Source organism: Bos grunniens, chromosome 14, assembly GCF_055505025.1.
Source record: "Bos grunniens cultivar Pamir isolate PY7600 chromosome 14, Bosgru_T2T1.0, whole genome shotgun sequence".
NCBI lineage: Eukaryota > Metazoa > Chordata > Mammalia > Artiodactyla > Bovidae > Bos > Bos grunniens.
The window spans coordinates 60,492,433-60,513,011 of record NC_141178.1 but is presented as its reverse complement, the minus strand read 5'-3'; the positions used below and the strand labels follow the sequence as shown (position 1 = coordinate 60,513,011).

The window sequence follows — 20,579 nt, the reverse complement described above, 5'->3', positions numbered from 1 at the left end:
GTTAGTAACAAATTGAGACTTCCTTAAAATAGGAGGCCAGGCAACAGCCCAGGATACCCAGCCCATGAGAATCAAAGAGGACAGCACACCTGAGATCCTGGACACTCTCACCGAGCTTCTCCAAGAGAAACTTTATATCCTCACTGATGTCTTCGTCGTCGTACTTCTGCTGCTCCAAATTCTCCAGCTGTTTCAGGACTTTGCACTGAATCATCGCCAGGGCATACTCTTGGCGAGTTTCTCGTTCAATTGACTTTTCTAAGAAGTTCTGGGTTAGATGGAGACACGATGAGAAATGATGTAACCTGTTATGTGATATTGTCTACACCTGCCTTCCCACCCTCTCTCCTCCATCGGTTCTCAGGGTACCCATCACCTTAAGTGGATGCCTGCGTCACAAACTCTGACTTCTTGCCTGAGCTCCTGTCCCACCTCAGGAGCACTCTTCTGATTCCTTCTCTCTACTGTCTTCACTAAACATTTTAAATTATTCCCCCAGACAAGCCTCAAAACCCTGCACACATTTACAACAGTGCCATCCCTATCTTTGGTCACAGCCCTGCTCCTGGGGGCACCACTATGAACATTCCGTTCATCAGCCACACAAAGCCCGAAGGATGCTAAGAAAGACTACTTTCTCAGTATCCCCTAGTTCTCAATCGGTGACCTTTTTCTCCCCCACATCAACCTATCAGTGCACACAGGACAGCAATAAAGAACTTGCTTGCTTCAACAATTATCAGAAGCAATTTTCTGTTTTTAGGAGTACTTATGAAAGCAGCAAAAGAATCTACGTATTTCTAAAGATAAACTGTTTACTGAATTAGCCAATGTTTCTAAGCAAGTGCCATGCCCATGCTCAGGTCTGGAATAAGGACAAACAAGCTCGCAAGAAAGCCACTTCAACAAAGGTGGCAAGGAAGGCCTGTCTAATCCCCTCCCCCACATTCCCACACAAATCCTGCAATAACAATTCTAAATCAACTGTACCAAAATTTTAATCTTCTTTATTTCTGCAAGGATGTTACATTTCTACCAATTATGCTAAATAAATGCAGAGAGGCTCTGGCTTAGCCTAAGAAAATCAGTAAGATCCATCCCCACCAGAACTCTAATGATGTTTTTTCACAGAAACAGAAAAACAATCCTGAAATCTAGTTGGAAACACAAAAGCCTCCAAATGTCCACAGCAATCTTGAGAAAGAAGAACAAAGCTAGAAAGGTCACACTTCCTGATTTCAAACTAAATTACAAGGCTATAGTGATCAAAACAGGATGGCACTGGCATAAAACAGATACACAGACCAATGAAACAGAACAGAGGGCCTCTCTGAAGGGGTTATGACTGTGAACTATCTGTAGAGAATATGCAAGTCTATGCATGTCTGTGTCTGTGTGTGTGTATACGTATGTGGGTGTGAATTAAACATCATAGTTAACACAAGCTAATATAAATCCAAATTCAACTGGGTGGTGTTTCTTCCCAAGCCTTCCCAAGCTTTCATGCAGTCATAGAATATAATTTATCTTATTATCTGACATATTAAGTAGGGTCTGGACTAAGCAGAACCAAAAAAGAGAAAGAAAATTCACAACGGATGAAGAACTCTAGACAACAAATACAGCCCCGAGTGTCTTTCTCAGTCACAAGCCTCAGAACATTCTAATTTATTTTAGAAACAAAAGACTGACATATCAAGTTAACAGAAGGAATAACATTTATGGAGACCTGGAGTTCAGCACCTGCTATGAATAAGTGAGACTGACATTTTCAAAAATAAAATTTCACCCAGCCAAATGAAAAAAAAACAAAAACAAAAACAGCTGCTATATTTCTTCAGCTCACAGCAGCTCAGCAAGCTTCCTAAAGTCTTCAGCGTAAAAATTTTCTTCCTCAGGATGTGGGGAGAAATGTATAATTAGATGATCCTCAAACAACCTCACCAGTGAAATCTTTATCAAAGGTTATAGGAATTTGAGGATTAAAAAAAAAAAAAGTCATTTTCATTTTTTTCACCTATTTGATAGTCTAAATCAAATGGCTTTACTATGTCCTTACTAATGGCTCGATTTTAACTCAGTTATGTACATCAAAGTTTTGAATGTCTAAGGATGTTTTTCTGATATTCAGTCTTCAGTCTAATCATACAATGACTATATTGTCCCAGTTTAGTAAGGAGAGTCTAAAAAACTAATATACCTATCAATAGATTGGGTCTATTTTAAACACTCTGAAATTCAAGTTGGACAACAGAAGTCCAGAAATTAACGTAAGTTCCATGCATTGTGTATAGGTAAAAAAATTGAATCTGCAAATAAAGTTTAAATAAGATTGTTAAATCTTGCTAAATATTAGTAAAACATTTGTGCTGCCTCTTCTAAATCTAACAGAATAGCCCTTGACCTCTGCCTAGGTGCCATATTAACCTAGAATGCAATTCATAGAGGTGGGGGTTAAAGAGGCAGATGGCTATTATTTTGTGTTTTTATGGACAGAAAAGGAGGAAGAGAAATATTTCCTGTATATTTACTCTTGCCAGGCCCTTTGTCTGTTACTTCATTGAATCCTTAACCAATGCTGAAGTGAGTTAAGTTTCACTCAACACTTTCTATAGACGGAGGAATCAGCTCTGAGAGCTCACACCACCCTCCCATCCAGCCATGCTGGGACTCACTCCAGGTCTGTCCACTCCAGAGCCAACAATCTTGCTAACACACCACGTGGAAAGGAAAACTAGAAAAGAGCTACACTATCCTACTTCTAAGATGTCCATAAAAAGCTGATCAACAATCTGGAGAGCTCCAAATCAGGGCCAAAGAAAACAAAGAATCTCAGTCTGGCTGTACACTTCCTGTGACTTTTTGAACACTGTGACTTCTACAGAGTCCAGCATGGCCCCCTGCACCCTCAACTTCCCGGTCTGTTTAAGGGAAGATGCTGACTGAGGTCGTGGCCAAAATCCTAACATCCTAAGAGGACAACTTCACTGCTCAAAGTAACTGATGATCTCTAAAGCTGTCTTAGAAATGACTGCTGGTCAGCAGACCCAGGATCAGAAATACAACTCCCTTCTAAAAGAAGGGCCCAGGACAGAAAAAAAACCTCAAACAGCCTCCTGGAAAACAAGGCCACCTGAATATAGCACTGTCACACTCCCAACAAGCGTCTGCAATCCTCACATTTCATCCATATAGACAGCTTCCTCCCTCGTCCCCTCTCCTGCCATAAATACAATCTGTGATAGTTCAGTCTAAGCTCACCAAGAATCCACAGCTCCATGACCACTGGGAGAACAAGCAACATTTGCACCCGCTGAAAGGCCTCAGGCTGCATGAAAAGTGCCTCACACACAATCACACACCCCCTCACAGAACACACCACACACACACACACACATTACACAGAACACACCACACACACCACAGACCACCACTGAATACACCACACGCACACCACACACACATCACACTCTACAGAACACCACACACATCCCACACACACTCCCCCCATAGAAAACACACACACCCCACTGAACATACCCCACGCACACCACACACACATCATACACTACAGAACACCACACACACATCCCACAGAACACACTCCATATACACACACCCCACAGAACATACATACACCACACACACCAGAACACCACATATACAGAACACACACACACCCCACAGGACACACTCCCCACAAAACACTTACACGGAATGCTGCGAGGATGATCCTCGTCACCTTCTCTTTGACCGACTCCTGCAGGATGTCAGACAGGACAGGGATGATGTTGTATCGCCTCAGGTGTTCACACATCTGTGGGCTGAAAGCCAGGAGCCACACAGAAAAGATCATCTGATACTGGAGCTGAAAGCCACACTTGTTACTCAGAACGCCCATGATGCTGAAAGGAACACAGGTGGAAATGACGTTTAGGAATAGGACAATGCAACCAGAAGTAGAAATAACTGACTGCTCTTTCTGCCCCAGTGCACCAGTCTCTCAGAATCATGTCCTCTCCTTTCTGCCTGCAGGAAGGAGCAAGCCAGAACCCTGCTCTCAGAGGGCCAGTCCACACGGCCAGAGTCTCAGGATGCTGCCCCCTTGCGCCAGGGCGCGCGGTCACACAGTGAACAGCAGGAGAGCCTGACCGGCATTCAGGACGTGACCCTTGCACCTCAGCACGCAATTTCCTTTTGAATCTTACCTTTCACTTATATGCTACTTTATATTACTATATACTTTAAAAATGCTTCAAATGTCAGGGTACAAATGTTCACAAAGGGCAGTTGAATGGGGTGGGAGGGGGGAAGCAATTACTTTAGTGGAAGCCTGCCCACTTTAGCTCCAGTAGTTAAAAAGTCAGTGCCGACCTCCAGACTTTCCAACAATGTAAGAGTATATTCTCAGTCTTATACAGGCATATAACTTTCAAAGATAGTGTGTGCCATTCATGTAAGTGAAAAGGAAACCACACAGAGAAAACAGGTCCTGGGCTTTTAAACCACAGTCCCCTTCCACTCTCCTCAAGCAGGCTATGCTCACAATTTTTTCTCTTCCCAGGGTCCCTGCTTGTGATTTGAGGAGCACCAAAAAGGAAAAAAAGAAAACCTTCAATCCTAAACAAAAGAAATGGCAGAGTAGAAAGTACATGTTTTCTTTCTTTAAAAAATGAAAAAATTCAATGACTTCTCTAAACTGTCCCACTCTCAGCAACTTAACATATTCTACCTTTATTAATGCCTCTTCTCAACTTAAAAGTCTCTGTATTAATTTGATTACAACTAACCTTGTTGGTAGGTATTACCATACCAAAGACTGTATGTTGGACATGACACATTCTAGATTCTATTTATGCCCTTTCTTGTTACTAAACTGAATAGTTAACACTGGTTCAGTTCATTTCAGTCGGTCAGTCATGTCCGACTCTTTTGAGACCCCAAGGACTGCAGCATGCCAGGCTTCCCTGTCCATCACCAACTCCCAGAATTTACTCAAATTCATGTCCATCAAGTCGGTGATGCCATCCAACCATCTCATCTTCTGTCGTCCCCTTCTCCTCCTCCCACCTTCAATCCTTCCCAGCATCAGGGTCTTTTCAAATGAGTTGGTTCTTCGCATTAGGTGGCCAAAGTATTGGAGTTTTGAGCTTCAGTATCAGTCCTTCCAATGAATATTCAGGACTGATGTCCTTTAGGATAGACTGGTTGGATCTCCTTGCAGTCCAAGGGACTCTCAAGAGTCTTCTCCAACACCACAGTTCAAAAGCATCAATTCTTTGGCACTCAGCTTTCTGCAGAGTCCAACTCTTACATCCATTTATGACTACTGGAAAAACCATAGCCTTGACTAGATGGACCTTTGTTGGCAAAATAATGTCTCTGCTTTTTAATATGCTATCTAGGTTGGTCATAGTTTTTCTTCCAAGGAGCAAGCATCTTTTAATTTCATGGCTGCAGTCACCATCTACAGTGATTTTGGAGCCCAAGAAAATTAAGTCTGTCACTGTTTCCACTATTTCCCCATCTATTTGCCATAAAGGGATGGGACCAGATGCCATGATCTCAGTTTTCTGAATGTTGAGTTTTAAGCCAACTTTTTCACTCTCCTCTTTCACTTTCATCAAGAGATTCTTTAGTTCTTCTTCGCTTTCTGCTGTAAGGGTGGTGTCATCTGCATATCTAAGGTTACTGATATTTCTCCCAGCAATCTTGATTCCAGCTTGTGCTTCATCCAGCCCAGCATTTCTCATGATGTACTCTGCATGTAAGTTAAATAAGCAGGGTGACAATATACAGCCTTGATGTACTCCTTTCCCGATTTGGGACCAGTCTGTTGTTCCATATCCAGTTCTAACTATTGCTCCTTGACCTGCAAACAGATTTCTCAGGAAGCAGGTAAGGTGGTCTGGTAGTCCCATCTCTTGAAGAATTTTCCACAGTTTGTTGTGACCCACATAGTCAAAGGCCTTGACATTACCATCTTCCAAAATACTAGTACCAATAACTAGAAGAGCAGCATCTGGTTAGCCTCTCTGTATGCCGTTAGGGTCCACTAGACCAAACGTTAAGTGTTTATCTTTTGAGCAATTGTAACTATTTTTAGAAGCAGCTGTTTCATGACTTTTATTCTTTCTTACAGGTCTTTCAAAGAACAAAAAGAAAATGCACTTTTTGTTTAATGGGATAAAATTCAATATACCTTGGGCTTCCCTGGTGGCTCAGAGGGTAAAGCGTCTGCCTGCAATGCAGGAGAACTAGGTTCGATCCCTGGGTCAGGAAAATCCCCTGGAGAAAGAAATGACAACCCACTCCAGTACTCTTGCCTGGAAAATCCCATGGACAGAGAACCCTGGTAAACTACAGTCCATGGGATTGCAAAGAGTCGGACATGACTGAGTGACTTCACTTACTTTCTTTCTTTCAATATATCTTACAGCTACAATACAGGTCTATTAGACCCATTTATAAACCTAAGATATACTGTGAGTTTGTTAACTATAATTTGAAGAATCACATATTTCACCATCCTAGATCTTGTCATTATTCCCTCATTATTCTCAAGTATGATATAAAAAAATAGTAAAGACTAAAGTTATTTAAAAAATGGATGATGAAATCACCTAGAAGATGATATAATAGTAAAATGAATAATTATGCTTTCTTACTGCATTGCCCAAAATATCACATCACTTTAAAGAAGATAAACAGACCAGAAACACCGCCTGCGTAGTCACCTTCAGGTTTCTGTGCGGAGGACAGTTAACACGTGAGATGGCTGTCCTAAGAAGTTGGTTGCCTGCACACCAGGGCCCTGGTTGGCCTCTGGGAACATGACTGGTGATCAGCCCCTTACACAGAAACAGAACTTTGCCGAAGATGTTGTTGAGTTGCTAAGTTGTCTCTCTTTTGTGACCCCATGGACTGTAGTCCGCCAGGCTCCTCTGTCTGTGGGACTTCCCAGGCAAGAAGACTGGAGTGGGTTGCCATTTCCTCCTCCAGGGGATCTTCCTGACCCAGGGATCGAACCTGTGTCTCCTTCATTGGCAGGAGGACTATTTACCACTGAGCCACCAGGGACTAAACTGTGTACACAAACAAGATGCTATGTCTATGTTGAAGGCCTGCTTTCCCTCTGGAGTCTGGAATGTTGCTTTGGGCAAGGTGGAGAGCACCAACCTGATATACTAACAATGAAAACCAGGGGCCCTGAGTCTCTAGCATGATTCCTGGGGAAAAACATCACACAAGACATTTGAAAAAAATTTTTTTTAAAAAACACCTTCATTTCAGTGATTAAACATATTAATTTCTTTGACAATGTCAAGGAGAGATGCTCTTAAATGTTACCCCACATGACAAGTGAGGGCTCACCAGTTCACCCCGTCTGCCTCCACCCAGGCGAAGCGGTACTCATTGACTCGGAGCATCAGCTGCAGACACCCGGCCACGCACTGCACATACTGGGAACTCTGCGTGGGAGAAAGCACCTCAGGTCAGCAGGTTGCACAGATGCCAGAGTCTGGAGTTTGTTTACTAGGGTTTCTGATGGTAATATCAGAACGTCCAAAAGTCTCTATTATTTCTTCAAAAGTCAATTCCCCTTTGCACTTTCCTCTCTGACTCTTAGAAATGAAGCTGACTTCTGTGAAATTAAGCCTACATGGTTCAAGCTTACATCCAATCAGGGAAATCAAGTAACACAGTAATTATGTCTTTGATATGGTTTGATAAACAGCTTATTATCCTGCAGTGTTTCACTTACTCCTGAAGAGAGGCATGATACAGACAATACTGCTTTTCATAATTATATAAATATCAAAGATCAACAATAAAATGAAAAAGATATAAATGTAGTCTCTGAGATGGGCCCATATCTGAATGATATGAAGCTGGCTGCTGAACCATCCTTAGTAAGGATGACACCGCTAAGCACTCTGAAAGGGTACTCTTAGGATTAAGTAAAGTAGTTCATAGAGCACGGAGCTAAGACATTTCATAGAAACTCAATAAAAAATAACTTAAAAAAAACTATACAGCATATACAAACCTAATTAAACACGTGAAAAAGATTATGACTTTTTAAAACTATCAGTTCAGTGGCACTTTCTTAGAGAAACTGAGGTTAAATCTGAAGCTTGAGATAAATATGAGTAAACAATAAAAAAAAATGTGACTTTTCAGTTCTAAAGACGTTTCAGGCACCTCCATATTAGAAAAGCTGGTGGTTACACCTGGCCTGGGCTTCTTCCTAAATATTTACCATGAGCCTTACATCTGTAAGAAATGAAGGAACAAGGGGAAATTTCAGACTCTGGCCTTAAAGAGCATGCTGACAAAAAGAAAAAAGAAAGGAGAGGACAGTGGATGTCATATAAATACACAAAACCTAACACACATTAGGTTGAAGCTCTATGTTTCAATTTAAACTAAGCTTGCTAAAAACTAACACTTCAAAGAAAATTCCAGGCATTCAAACACAGAAACACAATGATATAAGTATATTTGGTAGAACAATCAAAAGTCATCGTGGAAAGGTTATCTTAGGTTTTACCTAGAAAGTAGTGAACATAGTTACCCAAAGCACAATATATCCAATAGCACTAACATAATTTGCCTAAAAACTCAAAATGTTAGCAAAAATTAATGACCCAAAAAAAGGTGAATTTTCAGTTCTAAAACAATCTTCCATAATGGGAGAAAATATGTATGTATTTTTCCAAAAAGGTCAGCAGGTAAGTAGCCCTTCATGAAAGTAGAATTCCATCTTTCTTGTTTAGAGAAAGAGTCTGGGCAAGCTTTCTCCAATAATGAACAAAAAGGTAGCCTAGGGCACACTGTCCTCTTCCACTTATCATCAATCTCAACACAAAAATTTCTTGGTTCACTGTCTTTTTCCATGTCTATTTGCCATTCTTTACTGCAATACATGACACATTTTTAAAATGGCTTCTCCGTTGCTAGTTACAGCTTCAGCATTCACATATAAACAAGCAGATAAAAAACGTTGCTTCAAAAACTGCACTCTCTCCTGTGATGCACCACGAGGCAGTCCAACACCAGTCCAGAAATTATTTTCAGTGAAGGCAATGCTGACAGACAACTGAATGACCGCCTTCAATTAAACAAAGGAAACTATATCACTTCCTTAGCTTTCTCTCACATCATCCTATTAGTGTCATGTATAAAATTATTCAATGACTTACTTTTAAAGAGAATAATCAGCCTTCCATCACTCCAGTGAGTCACCGCCTCTGCTCCCACACAGACGCCATCCAGGCCCTGCTGGAGACCTGCAGCACGTGGCGCTCGGGCAGCTCCGCACGCGCTCTGCCCTCCCCAGAGCCATGCCCATGCTGTCACCTCCACCATCACCTGCACCCTCCTGCCCTGCCTTCCTCCCTCATTTCAGCAGCCAGAGAGCCGCTCAGCTGCCAACACCACACCCCACACAGCACTATATCTACGGCCATTCCCACCTGCCTCTCGTCCAGAGAGGCGGGCAGTGCTTGCTGTCCAGGCCCTGCAGCCCCACGAGGCCTGCAGCCAACTCCTCCCTCACAGCGCAACATGTAGCTCCAGTGTCTGCTGGTTTCCTCTACTCACCACCTAAATATACTCTATCTTTCTCATCTTCATGTTATCCCTAAATGTGGTACCAACCTCTGCATCTCTCTTCCTCCTAATACATGATGGTTTCTTGAAAGTTCCATCACCAGGTTCTTACCTCTCTTCCATCTTACCAGCCCATTAACATGGCAACTGCTAGGGTTAGCAGTGACCTTCAAGTGCCAGGTCCAACAGTTACTTTCCCCATTGAGGACCAGACCTCCACCTCCAGTTACATCCCAGAACTCTGGCCCCTCCTCTCTCCAGATGAACTGACCCACGGGCTCAAACATCGACTCCTCCACCAGGAAAGAAAGGCAGTAACAGAGTATCACAGTTAAGAACAAAGGCCCTGGGACCAGCCTGCCATACTTGGCCACCTCCAAGTCTCAGGTCCCTGAGTGAGCTTCCCGCCAATAAAGTCAGAGAATAACAGGGCACATCCCGTAGGGTGTGGGATAATCTCGTTAGCTAACACGTGACAGGCTAGGCGAAGATCCAGCTACAATGTGCACAAGCCTCCCTGGTAGAGAAAAAGCAACTTGACTTCTCAACACATTTAAGAAAAGATCATCAAATATACTCTCCAATATGGCTGACAATGGGAATTCTCCTACATTATGGTGGATTAGGCACCTAAGGAAAACAGCAACTGGCAGAATTCAAGAGGGACCCCCAGATCCATATTCTGGAGAATTAAAAATAATTCAAGGAACGAGGAATGATAAAGCAGGAAGGCAACAAAAGATACACATAGGAACTGCAGAGTCATTGTGCCAAAGTTACACTAGAGCTGCAATAGTGTTTACAGACCGCTTTTCAACACCCATCTCCATAACCCAGGGATTTAAGTACAAACTAAAAGAGAAAGTGTAAAGATAATATTCCTCTAAATTTTGCAATCGTGGGCACTTAAAAAAAAAGAAAAAGTCTGCAGTGCAGAGAAGAAGAGCTGTCTAGAGATACTGGAAACACACGTGTGTCTGGTGGCATCAGTGAAGCACAGAGCTGAACCCATCAAGCACACAACCAACCAAAATAAACCCCAGAAGCCAGCTGTAGATGAAATCCTCCAGGACTGGTGATTAACCCACCCCCAAAGCACTCAATGTTTCATGACTATGACACAAATCTTTTCTCATAGAGCTAAAAAGTCAGTGTGCACACCTCACACACACACAAGTGTGCACGTGTAGTTTTTGCTTCTATCACAACATCCACTTTAGAGAGTAATGCAGGACAATGTCAGTGTCAGGAGAAAATTGGAACTGTCTCCCTTTGCTGACGGATATAAAAACTGGTTTAGAAAAGTGACTGGACTGCTGGATCTAAATCCACATGTACCCTGTGCCCTGGCAACTCCATTCGAGAAATCATGTGCTCCAGGCATGAGTGATTACATCCACCAAAAGCCATGTACAATGACGTAACCCTGAATATATGTAATTAAATTTGATTTTCTCCTGTTCCTCTGTCTCACGTCAATTTAATTCTTTGACCAGCCAGAATAACCCAGAAAAAGGAGAGGGTAATTTTTTCCTCCCCAAAAAGTTATGACTTGAAAAAAAAAGTGACCAAAGAAAGAAAAGGAGACAAAGAGGGAGAGAGGCTTTAGCAATCAGAAGTTTTGCTAAATTATCTCTGGCATATCACTGAAACTCTTCAAAATTGTTGTCTCATCAATACAAGAAAGCAATACCAGCCCACCAAATTAAAAAACAAACCTCTGCTACTCAAATATGAACTGACATCAGTTACCATTAAACACAAAACATTATAATGTACATCATCATTATTATTACCTCATATTCAGGAACTAAAACACACACAGTGCAAGAATTCTCTTGAAGTTGGCTTATTAAAAGAGACTTTCCAGTCAATGTTAATAAAACACCTATATTAAATTAATGCCTAAATTAAAATAATATCATCTTAGATTTAAGTCTTACCAAAAAAGTAATTTCACTATTAATTTACAAATTTATAAATCTCCTTCAAGTACTGCTTTCAATCTAATTTGCTTAGTCATGTAATTTAATTACATGACTACTGGGATCCTTTATTGTAAGGAAAAATTATTGTGGACTTCAGAAAATATGATTTACTTTATAAATGACAGCTTTGTATGCAATTCCAAGAACATAGTTACCTTATTATGACAATATATAGCCATGGTAACAAATGTTATGTAAAGGAAAGTCTGGTACTGAAATACTTTACCATTTAATTTTCTTCTGCATTGCTAGAATGGACACAATCCTTCCAAACATCTGATCAGAAAAGCAAAACTGATAGCTTATCTGTTCTCCTTTTTGTAACATTCATTCTTTGCATATACTTTAATGATCCTCAATGTTTAAAACATACTAATTTTATGACGAGAAAATAAAAGGCAATTGAACAATGAAAATGATCCAGGAAGTGCTTTTGGTAAATAGGAATGCTCTGGAAACCTGCACAAAGACACATAATTGGTCATGAACTTCTTGAGGTCCTCACAGACTTGACAAGTCACCAGCGAGAGGGGACTGGAGTTAATAACAAGCCTGCCCTATCCAAGTGTCTGACGCAGCTCACTTACATCTGCTACTGGGCAGCACCTCTGATAAACTCATGGACAGACATTAAAGAAGCAAATCATGAAAGTTCTCTACCTCCTCTGAAAGACTGAAAAGTCTTAAATTAAAAACACAGCTGGGCTTCCTTGGTGACCCAATGGTTAAGAATCCTCCTGCCAATGCAGGGGACCCGGGTTCGATCCCTGGTCTGGGAAGACCCCACATCCTGTGGAGCAACTAAACCTGTACACCACAACTACAGAAGCCTGCACCCTAGAGCCCATGCTCTGCAACAAGAGGCACCACAACGAGGAGCCTGCACACACAAGAGAGAGCCCTTGCACAGCAGCGAAGACCCAGCACAGCCAAAAATGAAATAAATAAATTTATAAAAAAGAAAAAACATAGCCTTAAATTTAAAATAGAATCAAAGCTATAAAACTAACTTCACGTTAACAAGGATGTCAGAACTGCCAGAAAATACAATTTAAGGAATTTGGCCAAAAGTAAAAAATGCTAAGGTTTCTTTTCCCCTTTTATTCGAAAATGCTGTTACTAAAAACATTCCACTTTTAGGTGAGAGAAGCCTGTCACAGATAACTGTGTATCACATGACTCACTCACATGAAGTGACTGCAAGAGACAAGTCCAGAGACAGAAAGCAGGTGAGTGCTTGCCAGAGGCAGGCAGGGGGTTAGGATGGGGGCGACTGTTGATGAGAACATGGTTTCTTCCTGGGGTGTTGAAAATGCTACAAAACTAGATTGTGGAAATGGCTGTACAACCCTGTAAATATATGAAAATCTGCTGTAATGCAAGTGGAAGGACTACATAGTATGAGAAACATACTTTGATAAAGTTGCAAACAAAGCAACCAAAAAGCCTGCATAAAATGGAAAGCTGATCTGCTCACTCACACTTGCCACATTTCTGGGCTCAGGAGCCATGTGTGCTAGGGGCTCCCAGAGTAGACAATGAGAATATGAAGAACAACACTTCCATCATCATGGCAAGTTCTACTGCTTCAGACCTGCTCCAGAATATTAAACAGCAAGACAGAGTAAGTGACAAGAGAACCTGGCAACTTGACTGTGTTACTTACTGCCAATGAAACTACGTCCACCCAGCAATAACCAGGGCTGAGCTGGGTCTACAGCAGAGACGGCCAGAGAAAAGGACATGGCCAGACATGGGAGCAAGCAGTCCCCTTGCTCCCCTGCACACAGGTATCGAAGAAGCTGGACAAAGGGAGGATACCCAGACTCTTCTAACTCCTCCAAAGGCTGGAGGGTTCCTCTTTCTGTCAGGGCATCAGCACAGCAATCAATGCCAAGGCTATATAATTTCCTCGGAAAAACCGAAGAAAACTAATAATCCACATGCAAGAGTCAGCAAAGAGCTGAATGACTGTAGAAGATCAGTCAGCCTAAGTATGAGAAATCTGAAGTCAATTATGACCGTCACATTCAGGTAAAGACAACATAATGCATTTTAAGAAGAGCTCATCTATGGAACATAATTTAAATAAAAATGTCTCATGGGTCCACTCATAACTTAGGATGTCACTTCTGTGCCATTTTAGCAGCCAAGACTGTAGCATCATGCTTCTCATACTGCAGTGCAGAGCTGTGCCCTGTTTGTCTTATACTGACATCAAGTGGCAGCAGTAGGGAATGCAGTTTACCCAACCCCATTTGTACACTGCCTGAACCCTAAACAGATTTTAAGATGTAACATGGCTATTTTTCAAAAGTCTGAGTAGAAAAAAAAAAAAAAAAAAGTCTGAGTAGGCGAGGCAACTTGGAGAATGTCTAAAGCTCCAGGTTCAGTCCACAGGTCTTAGAACCCCTCTGGGAAGGACTCTGTCTCCATGGCGGTTTTGCAACCATGACCAGATGACCGTGGGCAAGTGGATGACCTTAGGCGAGCCAGTGTGCCTTTTCAGCAGCCTCACTGCTCATCCCTGAAATGTGGCTTATGGTAAGACCCACATCAAAGACGAACTGTGAATATTCAAGGAGATGTAAGTGCCAGGTGACTGAAACAGTGCTAGGCATATAGTAGAAGCTCCATAAATACCAGTTACCAATTTTGATCCCCCTACTAAAATGAGACCGTCAAAGGAAGTGCTAATACAATACCCCTCTCTCATGTGCTTTCCAAGCAGAGAGCTTTCTGAAGAAGCAGGACCCTTCAGGAAGAGACAGGGAGTATGTTCAGGTGTGCAGGACACTAAAGGGAAGAGACTGGACATCAAAGGCCATCTTCTCTCCACCCAGAATCACCATCGATGCTACTAACTCTGCTGGGATGTATGTGTCAAGTCCACCAGACAACCCACTTTGACTGACCACCACCAGGTCAACAGGATCATGTGTTCCACATGACGGACAGGAGAGAAAGAAAGGGGTGTCATGTGACCAGAGCCCACTGACTGCGCAAGCCTAAATAACTTCCAGGCCCTTTAAAAACCACTTTAGTTTATGGACATGTGTGATTCAAAACCTTTTAAAAATTTGACAAATCTAACCAGATAATTTTTCAAACTATTTTTCAAAATTTCAAACTGATAGGAAAAAACTCAAGTCATATAAGACAAAGATTCCCAACTTAAACATCTGCTCGTGGTTGAGCATCTAGACTTGGAGCCTACCTCCTCCTTCCCTCCCCAGCCCCCAAACTGCTCACCTGGTTCTACACCTTGTCTGATTCCACCTCAGAAGACTTGTGCTAATTTCTGGCCTAACACACCCAAGTGTGCTAGGGTCAAGAGGTCAAGTCCCTCCACCCAAGCCCCAAGAGAAGCACCCCTTTTGGCTCTGAAATGGATTCTGTCGCCCTCCCTAGTCTGGGAGCACACATATGGGGTGTTTGCTGCAGATTATGAACACGGATCCCACGTGGCTCCACCTCAACTTGGCTGAGGTCTATCACAGGCAGGTGGGAATGTAGATACAACTCTTCTATATTTTTAACTCTTTCCCCACCTCTCTCTCCACTGGCACTAATCATGCCAGCTTCTACTTGTCCACATTTATTGCCAATTCTTAAACTCTTCTGAATACAGTGAAATCAAACCATTCCCAAGCAGGGGAGATTATTCTAACCAGGAAAGGAATTTGGGGAGATATGATTAGTTTTAACATTTAACCTTTGGGCTCTACAGAAATGTGGGGCATGTCTGGCCTGAAAAGGGGGGATTTGCCCCCACCATAGGCCTCTAGAAAATCCTGAGCAACAAGGGCAAGTAGTGAGTCTTTGGACCAGCAGGGAACTGAACTGTCTCCAGCTGCCTAGCACAGGGCTCGCAGATCTGTCAGACATTATGGCCTGAAGACAGCAGCTCTGGTGAACTCACTCTGAGTCTCTCTGAGTCTTAGGCCCAAGATACAGCCACCTGAAGGGGAACGCAACAGGAAGAGGGCGTCCCACATCCAGAGACAGCAGAACGTGACCCCCCAGCCTAGGAAGGCTCATGCACAGCGTTCAAGACTCCACTAACCGAAGTGGAGGCGGCACCAAATCCGTGGATTTACATCCAGGGGATGCTAACTGTCTACAACTCAAAGTAACTTATGCTTGGGGCGTGAGGAGGCCAGTGAATGAAGAGGGAGTATACTTACATCGCTTGAAGAGACTGTTCCTGTTTCAGCAGCGACACCGCTACCACGCAGTTTCTATTATGAAATAAATAACTCATTACTTAGTTTTGTTTTTACTCTTATCCTACTTTATCAGCTTACTAATTTTATCATTATTTTCCTAGTCCTATTTAATGGAGTATCATCAACTAATAAAAAGCATGGGGATACATGAAATATTCTAAACATCATTACATTCTTCCAGATATCTTAATCAGTAAGTTATCCTAAATTATCTTAAAATAATAAACTGAATACTAAGTTCCAGCTAAATTATTTAAGTGAAGCTGGTGCAAAATTTCCAAGTCTCAGGATTTACTGCCTGAACTGTTTTTCCAATAAGACAGTGTCTTAAGCCCAACTATCTACACTGTGTTCTGCTTCGAAGCTTTCAAAACGAGTGTCTGATGATGGAAAGATACTATGCGGGACTCAAAGATGAGGCTATTCACAGCAAGGCTAACACACTATAATGACAATCAGAACCTCACATGTTAAACAGGAATGGGCAAAAGAAATTTAAAGTAGAAAGTCAGAAGCTGAGTATGCAAGAGAAAACTGATAATGAATTTCTGCAAGGAAATTTTTATTTTGTTTTATTCAACAACTATTATTTTCTAAGTGCCAGGCATGAGCCACTATAACACAAGTATAATTAACGCTCAAACTATCAGCAAAAAGGCTCCTAAATGTCACTGTGAAGTCGAAAAACAAAATATTCAAATTTGCACCTAATTCAGACTTTTAAAAGTTTATTTTTATTAAAATCATGAAAGTGTGGTCCTTTTGTATGAGAGAGAAAATGCTTATGACGGAGAAAAAGAGACCTCGGAGAGACAGTGTTATCACGTGGCATTTAAGCAAAGAAGAAAAAAAATCCCGAACCAGCCAACACTTCATTCCTCAGACAAGAGGCCTGTAATTGACTCCTGACCAGAGGCTGGGGGAGGAGTGTTTGCCCATAGCAAGAGGCAGAAGCCGGGCCCAGCAGAAGTAGTGACCAGACTCAGAGCACACGGGCCGAAAATTCTCCCTGGAGCACAATGTGCAAAGCAGAGAAGCTAGACCTGAACAAGGCCAGAGAGTTGGCAATTAAAAAGAGAGCCAGCACGTTGGAAAGACACAGAAAGGTCTCTAAGAACATCCCCCTCACAACAAGAAGCTCGGGTCTGATGAAAATTGTTCCAAACACTGAAATACCTGCTTCTACTAGAGACTAGCGGAATATCCCTCCAACTGCTGGCCACGGTTACAACCGCAGCTAATGGTGCTAACAGGGGCAGATCGCCTGTGAGGCACAACACAAACCTTACTCCCATGAGGAGAAGTCTAAGCTGAAACGACCCAGCGTGCTGGAAGCACACAACAGCATGCAGTCTCTGCTACCCACTCTGGTTTTAAGAGTCCAGCTACCACACAGCCTCACAGCTGACCCCAAAGCAAGATGATGCCTGCTCAAAGGGAGAACTAACCTCAAAATGGGGGGGGGGAAATGGGGATGGGGGATTACCTATGTAATTAAACATTCTGATCCCAAATGGTACACACTCAAGAATTTTAAACCTTATCTTCACATAACTATTTTTCACTTTCTAAATATCTTCTTTTTGAAATCCCTCAACAATTCTATAAAATCTGCAAACCTGGGGCTCGTGTAAAAATACTTTTAAAAATTAAGCCCAAAACCTGTAAAAATGTATGCTATTGACAGAGAAAATAACTGATTTTGTTCAAGACACTTCAGAATCTCCCTGTCCAAACAGAAAAGACTATGAGGCTCCACCACCCCCCACCCAAACGAAGGCAAGGGAGGATAAGACAAAAATAAATCCAAGTAAAATGTCATGGTGTCTCTCTCATGCTTCGAATTAAAATCTATTAAGATCATAAGGCCACCTAAAGTCTAAATGACACCTTTCCAAAACTTTATTTCAAGTAGACCTTTATTTGTGATCTAACACTGTCACCACCACACCTACCAGCAATGCTTCTCCCGGTCTCACCCTTGCTGTCACCCACCCTGCCACACACTCCACCCCCTCTCCTACCTGTCCTTCCACAGATCTCCTCCCCACCCAGTTCGGCTCACTCCTCCCTTGAGGCTACTCCCTCCATGCCCCCTTACCACCTCACACTTGCTCACTGGACCCCCAGAAGGAAAGAAACCCTCAGCTCAGCCCCTGGAAGTGTCTGGTCACCTGTCCCGCTCCAGAGAACCACGAAGACAAAAGGGACAACTTGTTATCTGCCAGCTATCACACCCGCGAGCTGTCTTCCTTCACAGAGCAGCAAGGTTCAAGAGGCCTGATAGCAGCGAGACAACCTGCAAGCAGGCCACCTATTTCCCTGTGGCTGTAAACTCAATCCCAGGAGGACATGGTAGGATCCAGAGAGGCAGCTGCTGCGATCCAGAGAGGCAGCTGCTTCGTGAGACAGCATCTCAAGCTAGAGACAGCGGCCCCGGGCCACCCAGAGTGTGTCTTTTGAAGTTGTGTGATCTCCCAATCCATATGACCTTGGCAGCCGCCTTCTGGAAAGGGCAATCCTCCCCACTCACAGAAATGCGTGATGGGAAAATCCCGAGTGGCAGAAGAGACAGGAAGGTCTGAGTGGAAGCCAGTCAAAGACAGAAAAGGTAAAGCCCCTATCAGACCTGTGAGCAGCATGGCTGAGTCAAACAGTTCAAGATGGCTCTAGTTTAGCACAGAATTTCTGCAACTTCACATAAATATCTTAAGTAGCTTTAGAGAACTGGATGCTATATTCTTTTAAGAATACTAAGAGGAGTGTCTCTTACCTGTGAACTCAGTTGAGTCTTTATCCAATTGAAATAGTAATTCAAGTCGCTGCCTTCCATCAGTTCTTTTCCCCAAGCTGCTAACTTGGCAATAATTCTTGCTGCCTGAAAAACAAGAACTGCATTTGAATATTATTCTAAAAATCACAACATCAACCCTAAAAAAGAGGACTTGTAACCATTTTGCAGCATGACTTCTTTTAGCTCTCAACTTGTCCCAACATAACAGATAATATTTCATTTTTTAAAATATTTTAATGAGGTCAAATATAGTTTTAAATATTTTCATTAAAGTGAACCAAAATCAGTTGTATGTTAAGAATTTCAGGACATTCCTTACATTATTCTGAGTTTCAAAAGTAAGACTGGGATTCATTACAAGACCAGCAAAGATCAAAAGAACACAAAAGTCCTTAGAGACTCTCACAAAACCACTTGCCAAAGTCCTGAGCCAGCTCCACAACACATTGCCAGCACCACCTCACTCATTCAAGCCCCTGCAAGTCTCACACTTAAATATCTATATCTTGATATAAAATATATCCTGGGTATGAAATAGTCATTTAAAATATATCCTGGGTATGAAATAGTCATTTCTTGCAATAGAAACAAATACTCTTTTCTCCTCAATCAAAAACTTCTCAATTTTCTTCAAGCTATAAAACGAATCATGAATTTTTTAATTAAATAGGCACTATATGTTTATCAAATCATCATGTTGTATACTTCAAGTATCTTACAGTTTTGCCAGTTACACATCAATAAACCTGAAAATTGACAGATACAGACGGGGGGGAAAAGGCAGTATAAAATACTACTTCATTCTTTGAGTACTTTTGATAAGCAAGTCAGTGTTTCAAATTCCAGGCTTTTATGTCAATAAAATCATGGAATGCTCTGCAAAATCTGAACTGTATCAGGGCAATCCTGCCTCCTCTGAGCTCCCAGCCCCATTCCCACCCCCTGACCCCCCACCCCTAACACCCCTGTCACTAACCACCAATAAGGAAATGGAGCTCTGAAAAGTCAGTGTCAGAGCAGCCACTCCTCTGGCAACTGGGAGGTCACCTAATCCTGACTGGTGTTCTTCCTGAAATCAGAAACGTGATCAATTCAAAACTCACCATATGAACAGTAAAGAGATCCTGGCGATTCAGCATCGGAAGGAAGTAGGACCAGGCAGTGTTCTTGCTACGTTTAGCATAGTCAAAGAAAATGCTAACACGCTGGTGATTTTCCTTAGAAAGAACAATCACTGATCAGAATGCATTTTGTTAAAGAACACGACAATTATGCACTGCTTCTCAGCCTTCCCTCGTGTGTTTTTTCCAGTCTGTGTGAGATCTGTCCCCCCATTATTATTACAGTGGAGCAGTGGGTGGTGATGGGGTCAGGGGTAGACGTCTTTAAATAAAAATCACCTCTAATGTATTATGATTAATTTAAATGTAGTAAGCCATGCTAACAGATGCCTGCAGGTGGAGCACCCCTAGCTACACTTCTCCTCAGCCTGCCCTGCTCCTGACCTGCCCCTCCCAGCGCTGTCCGGACACCTTCACCCTCCATCCACACAAACAAAGTCGGTAGGAGGCAGAAAGATGCCAATTTAGCTCTAGATGGAAGGATCCGAAGGAAGCACCTCAAGCTACTTCCAGGCAGGCAGGGGAAACAAGGAATTAAAGAAATCTTGAATGTTCACGGTTACTCCTAGCATGCTGTGTTAGAAAAATCAGGGCAGATGCAGATAGCAAAAACCAGCATATACCAGCAGACAGATCTGAGGAACAATTAATGCTTAGTTTCTCAGTTCAAATAATACAAGCTCTACCTCTCACTGAAATGTTCTCTGTGTATCGATAGCTGAAATCCACTACCTGATTCACTAAGTGAATACGGTGGTTAAGAAGCAATATTTGGCAACGACGCAAATAAACACATAAACAGTCATTCTAATTCTCAGATCAATATTTAAAT

At 42.3% G+C, this 20,579-nt stretch overlaps 1 protein-coding gene across 2 annotated transcripts in view; it reads right to left on the bottom strand.

Annotated features, from left to right (window-relative positions):
* The window catches only part of ATP6V1H (ATPase H+ transporting V1 subunit H), a 47,411-nt gene that overhangs the window by 20,508 nt on the left and 6,324 nt on the right, over positions 1-20,579 (bottom strand). Inside the window, exons 5-10 of one of the 2 annotated variants that reach the window (XM_086336976.1) lie at positions 19,730-19,843; positions 18,606-18,710; positions 15,791-15,844; positions 7,375-7,472; positions 3,713-3,905; positions 90-268 (exon numbers count right to left, since the gene is read on the bottom strand). In XM_086336976.1, coding sequence (XP_086193102.1) covers positions 90-268; positions 3,713-3,905; positions 7,375-7,472; positions 15,791-15,844; positions 18,606-18,710; positions 19,730-19,843 — 743 coding nt within the window. The remainder of the gene's footprint in view (positions 1-89; positions 269-3,712; positions 3,906-7,374; positions 7,473-15,790; positions 15,845-18,605; positions 18,711-19,729; positions 19,844-20,579) is intronic. The other variant, XM_086336978.1, reaches the window with a different exon arrangement.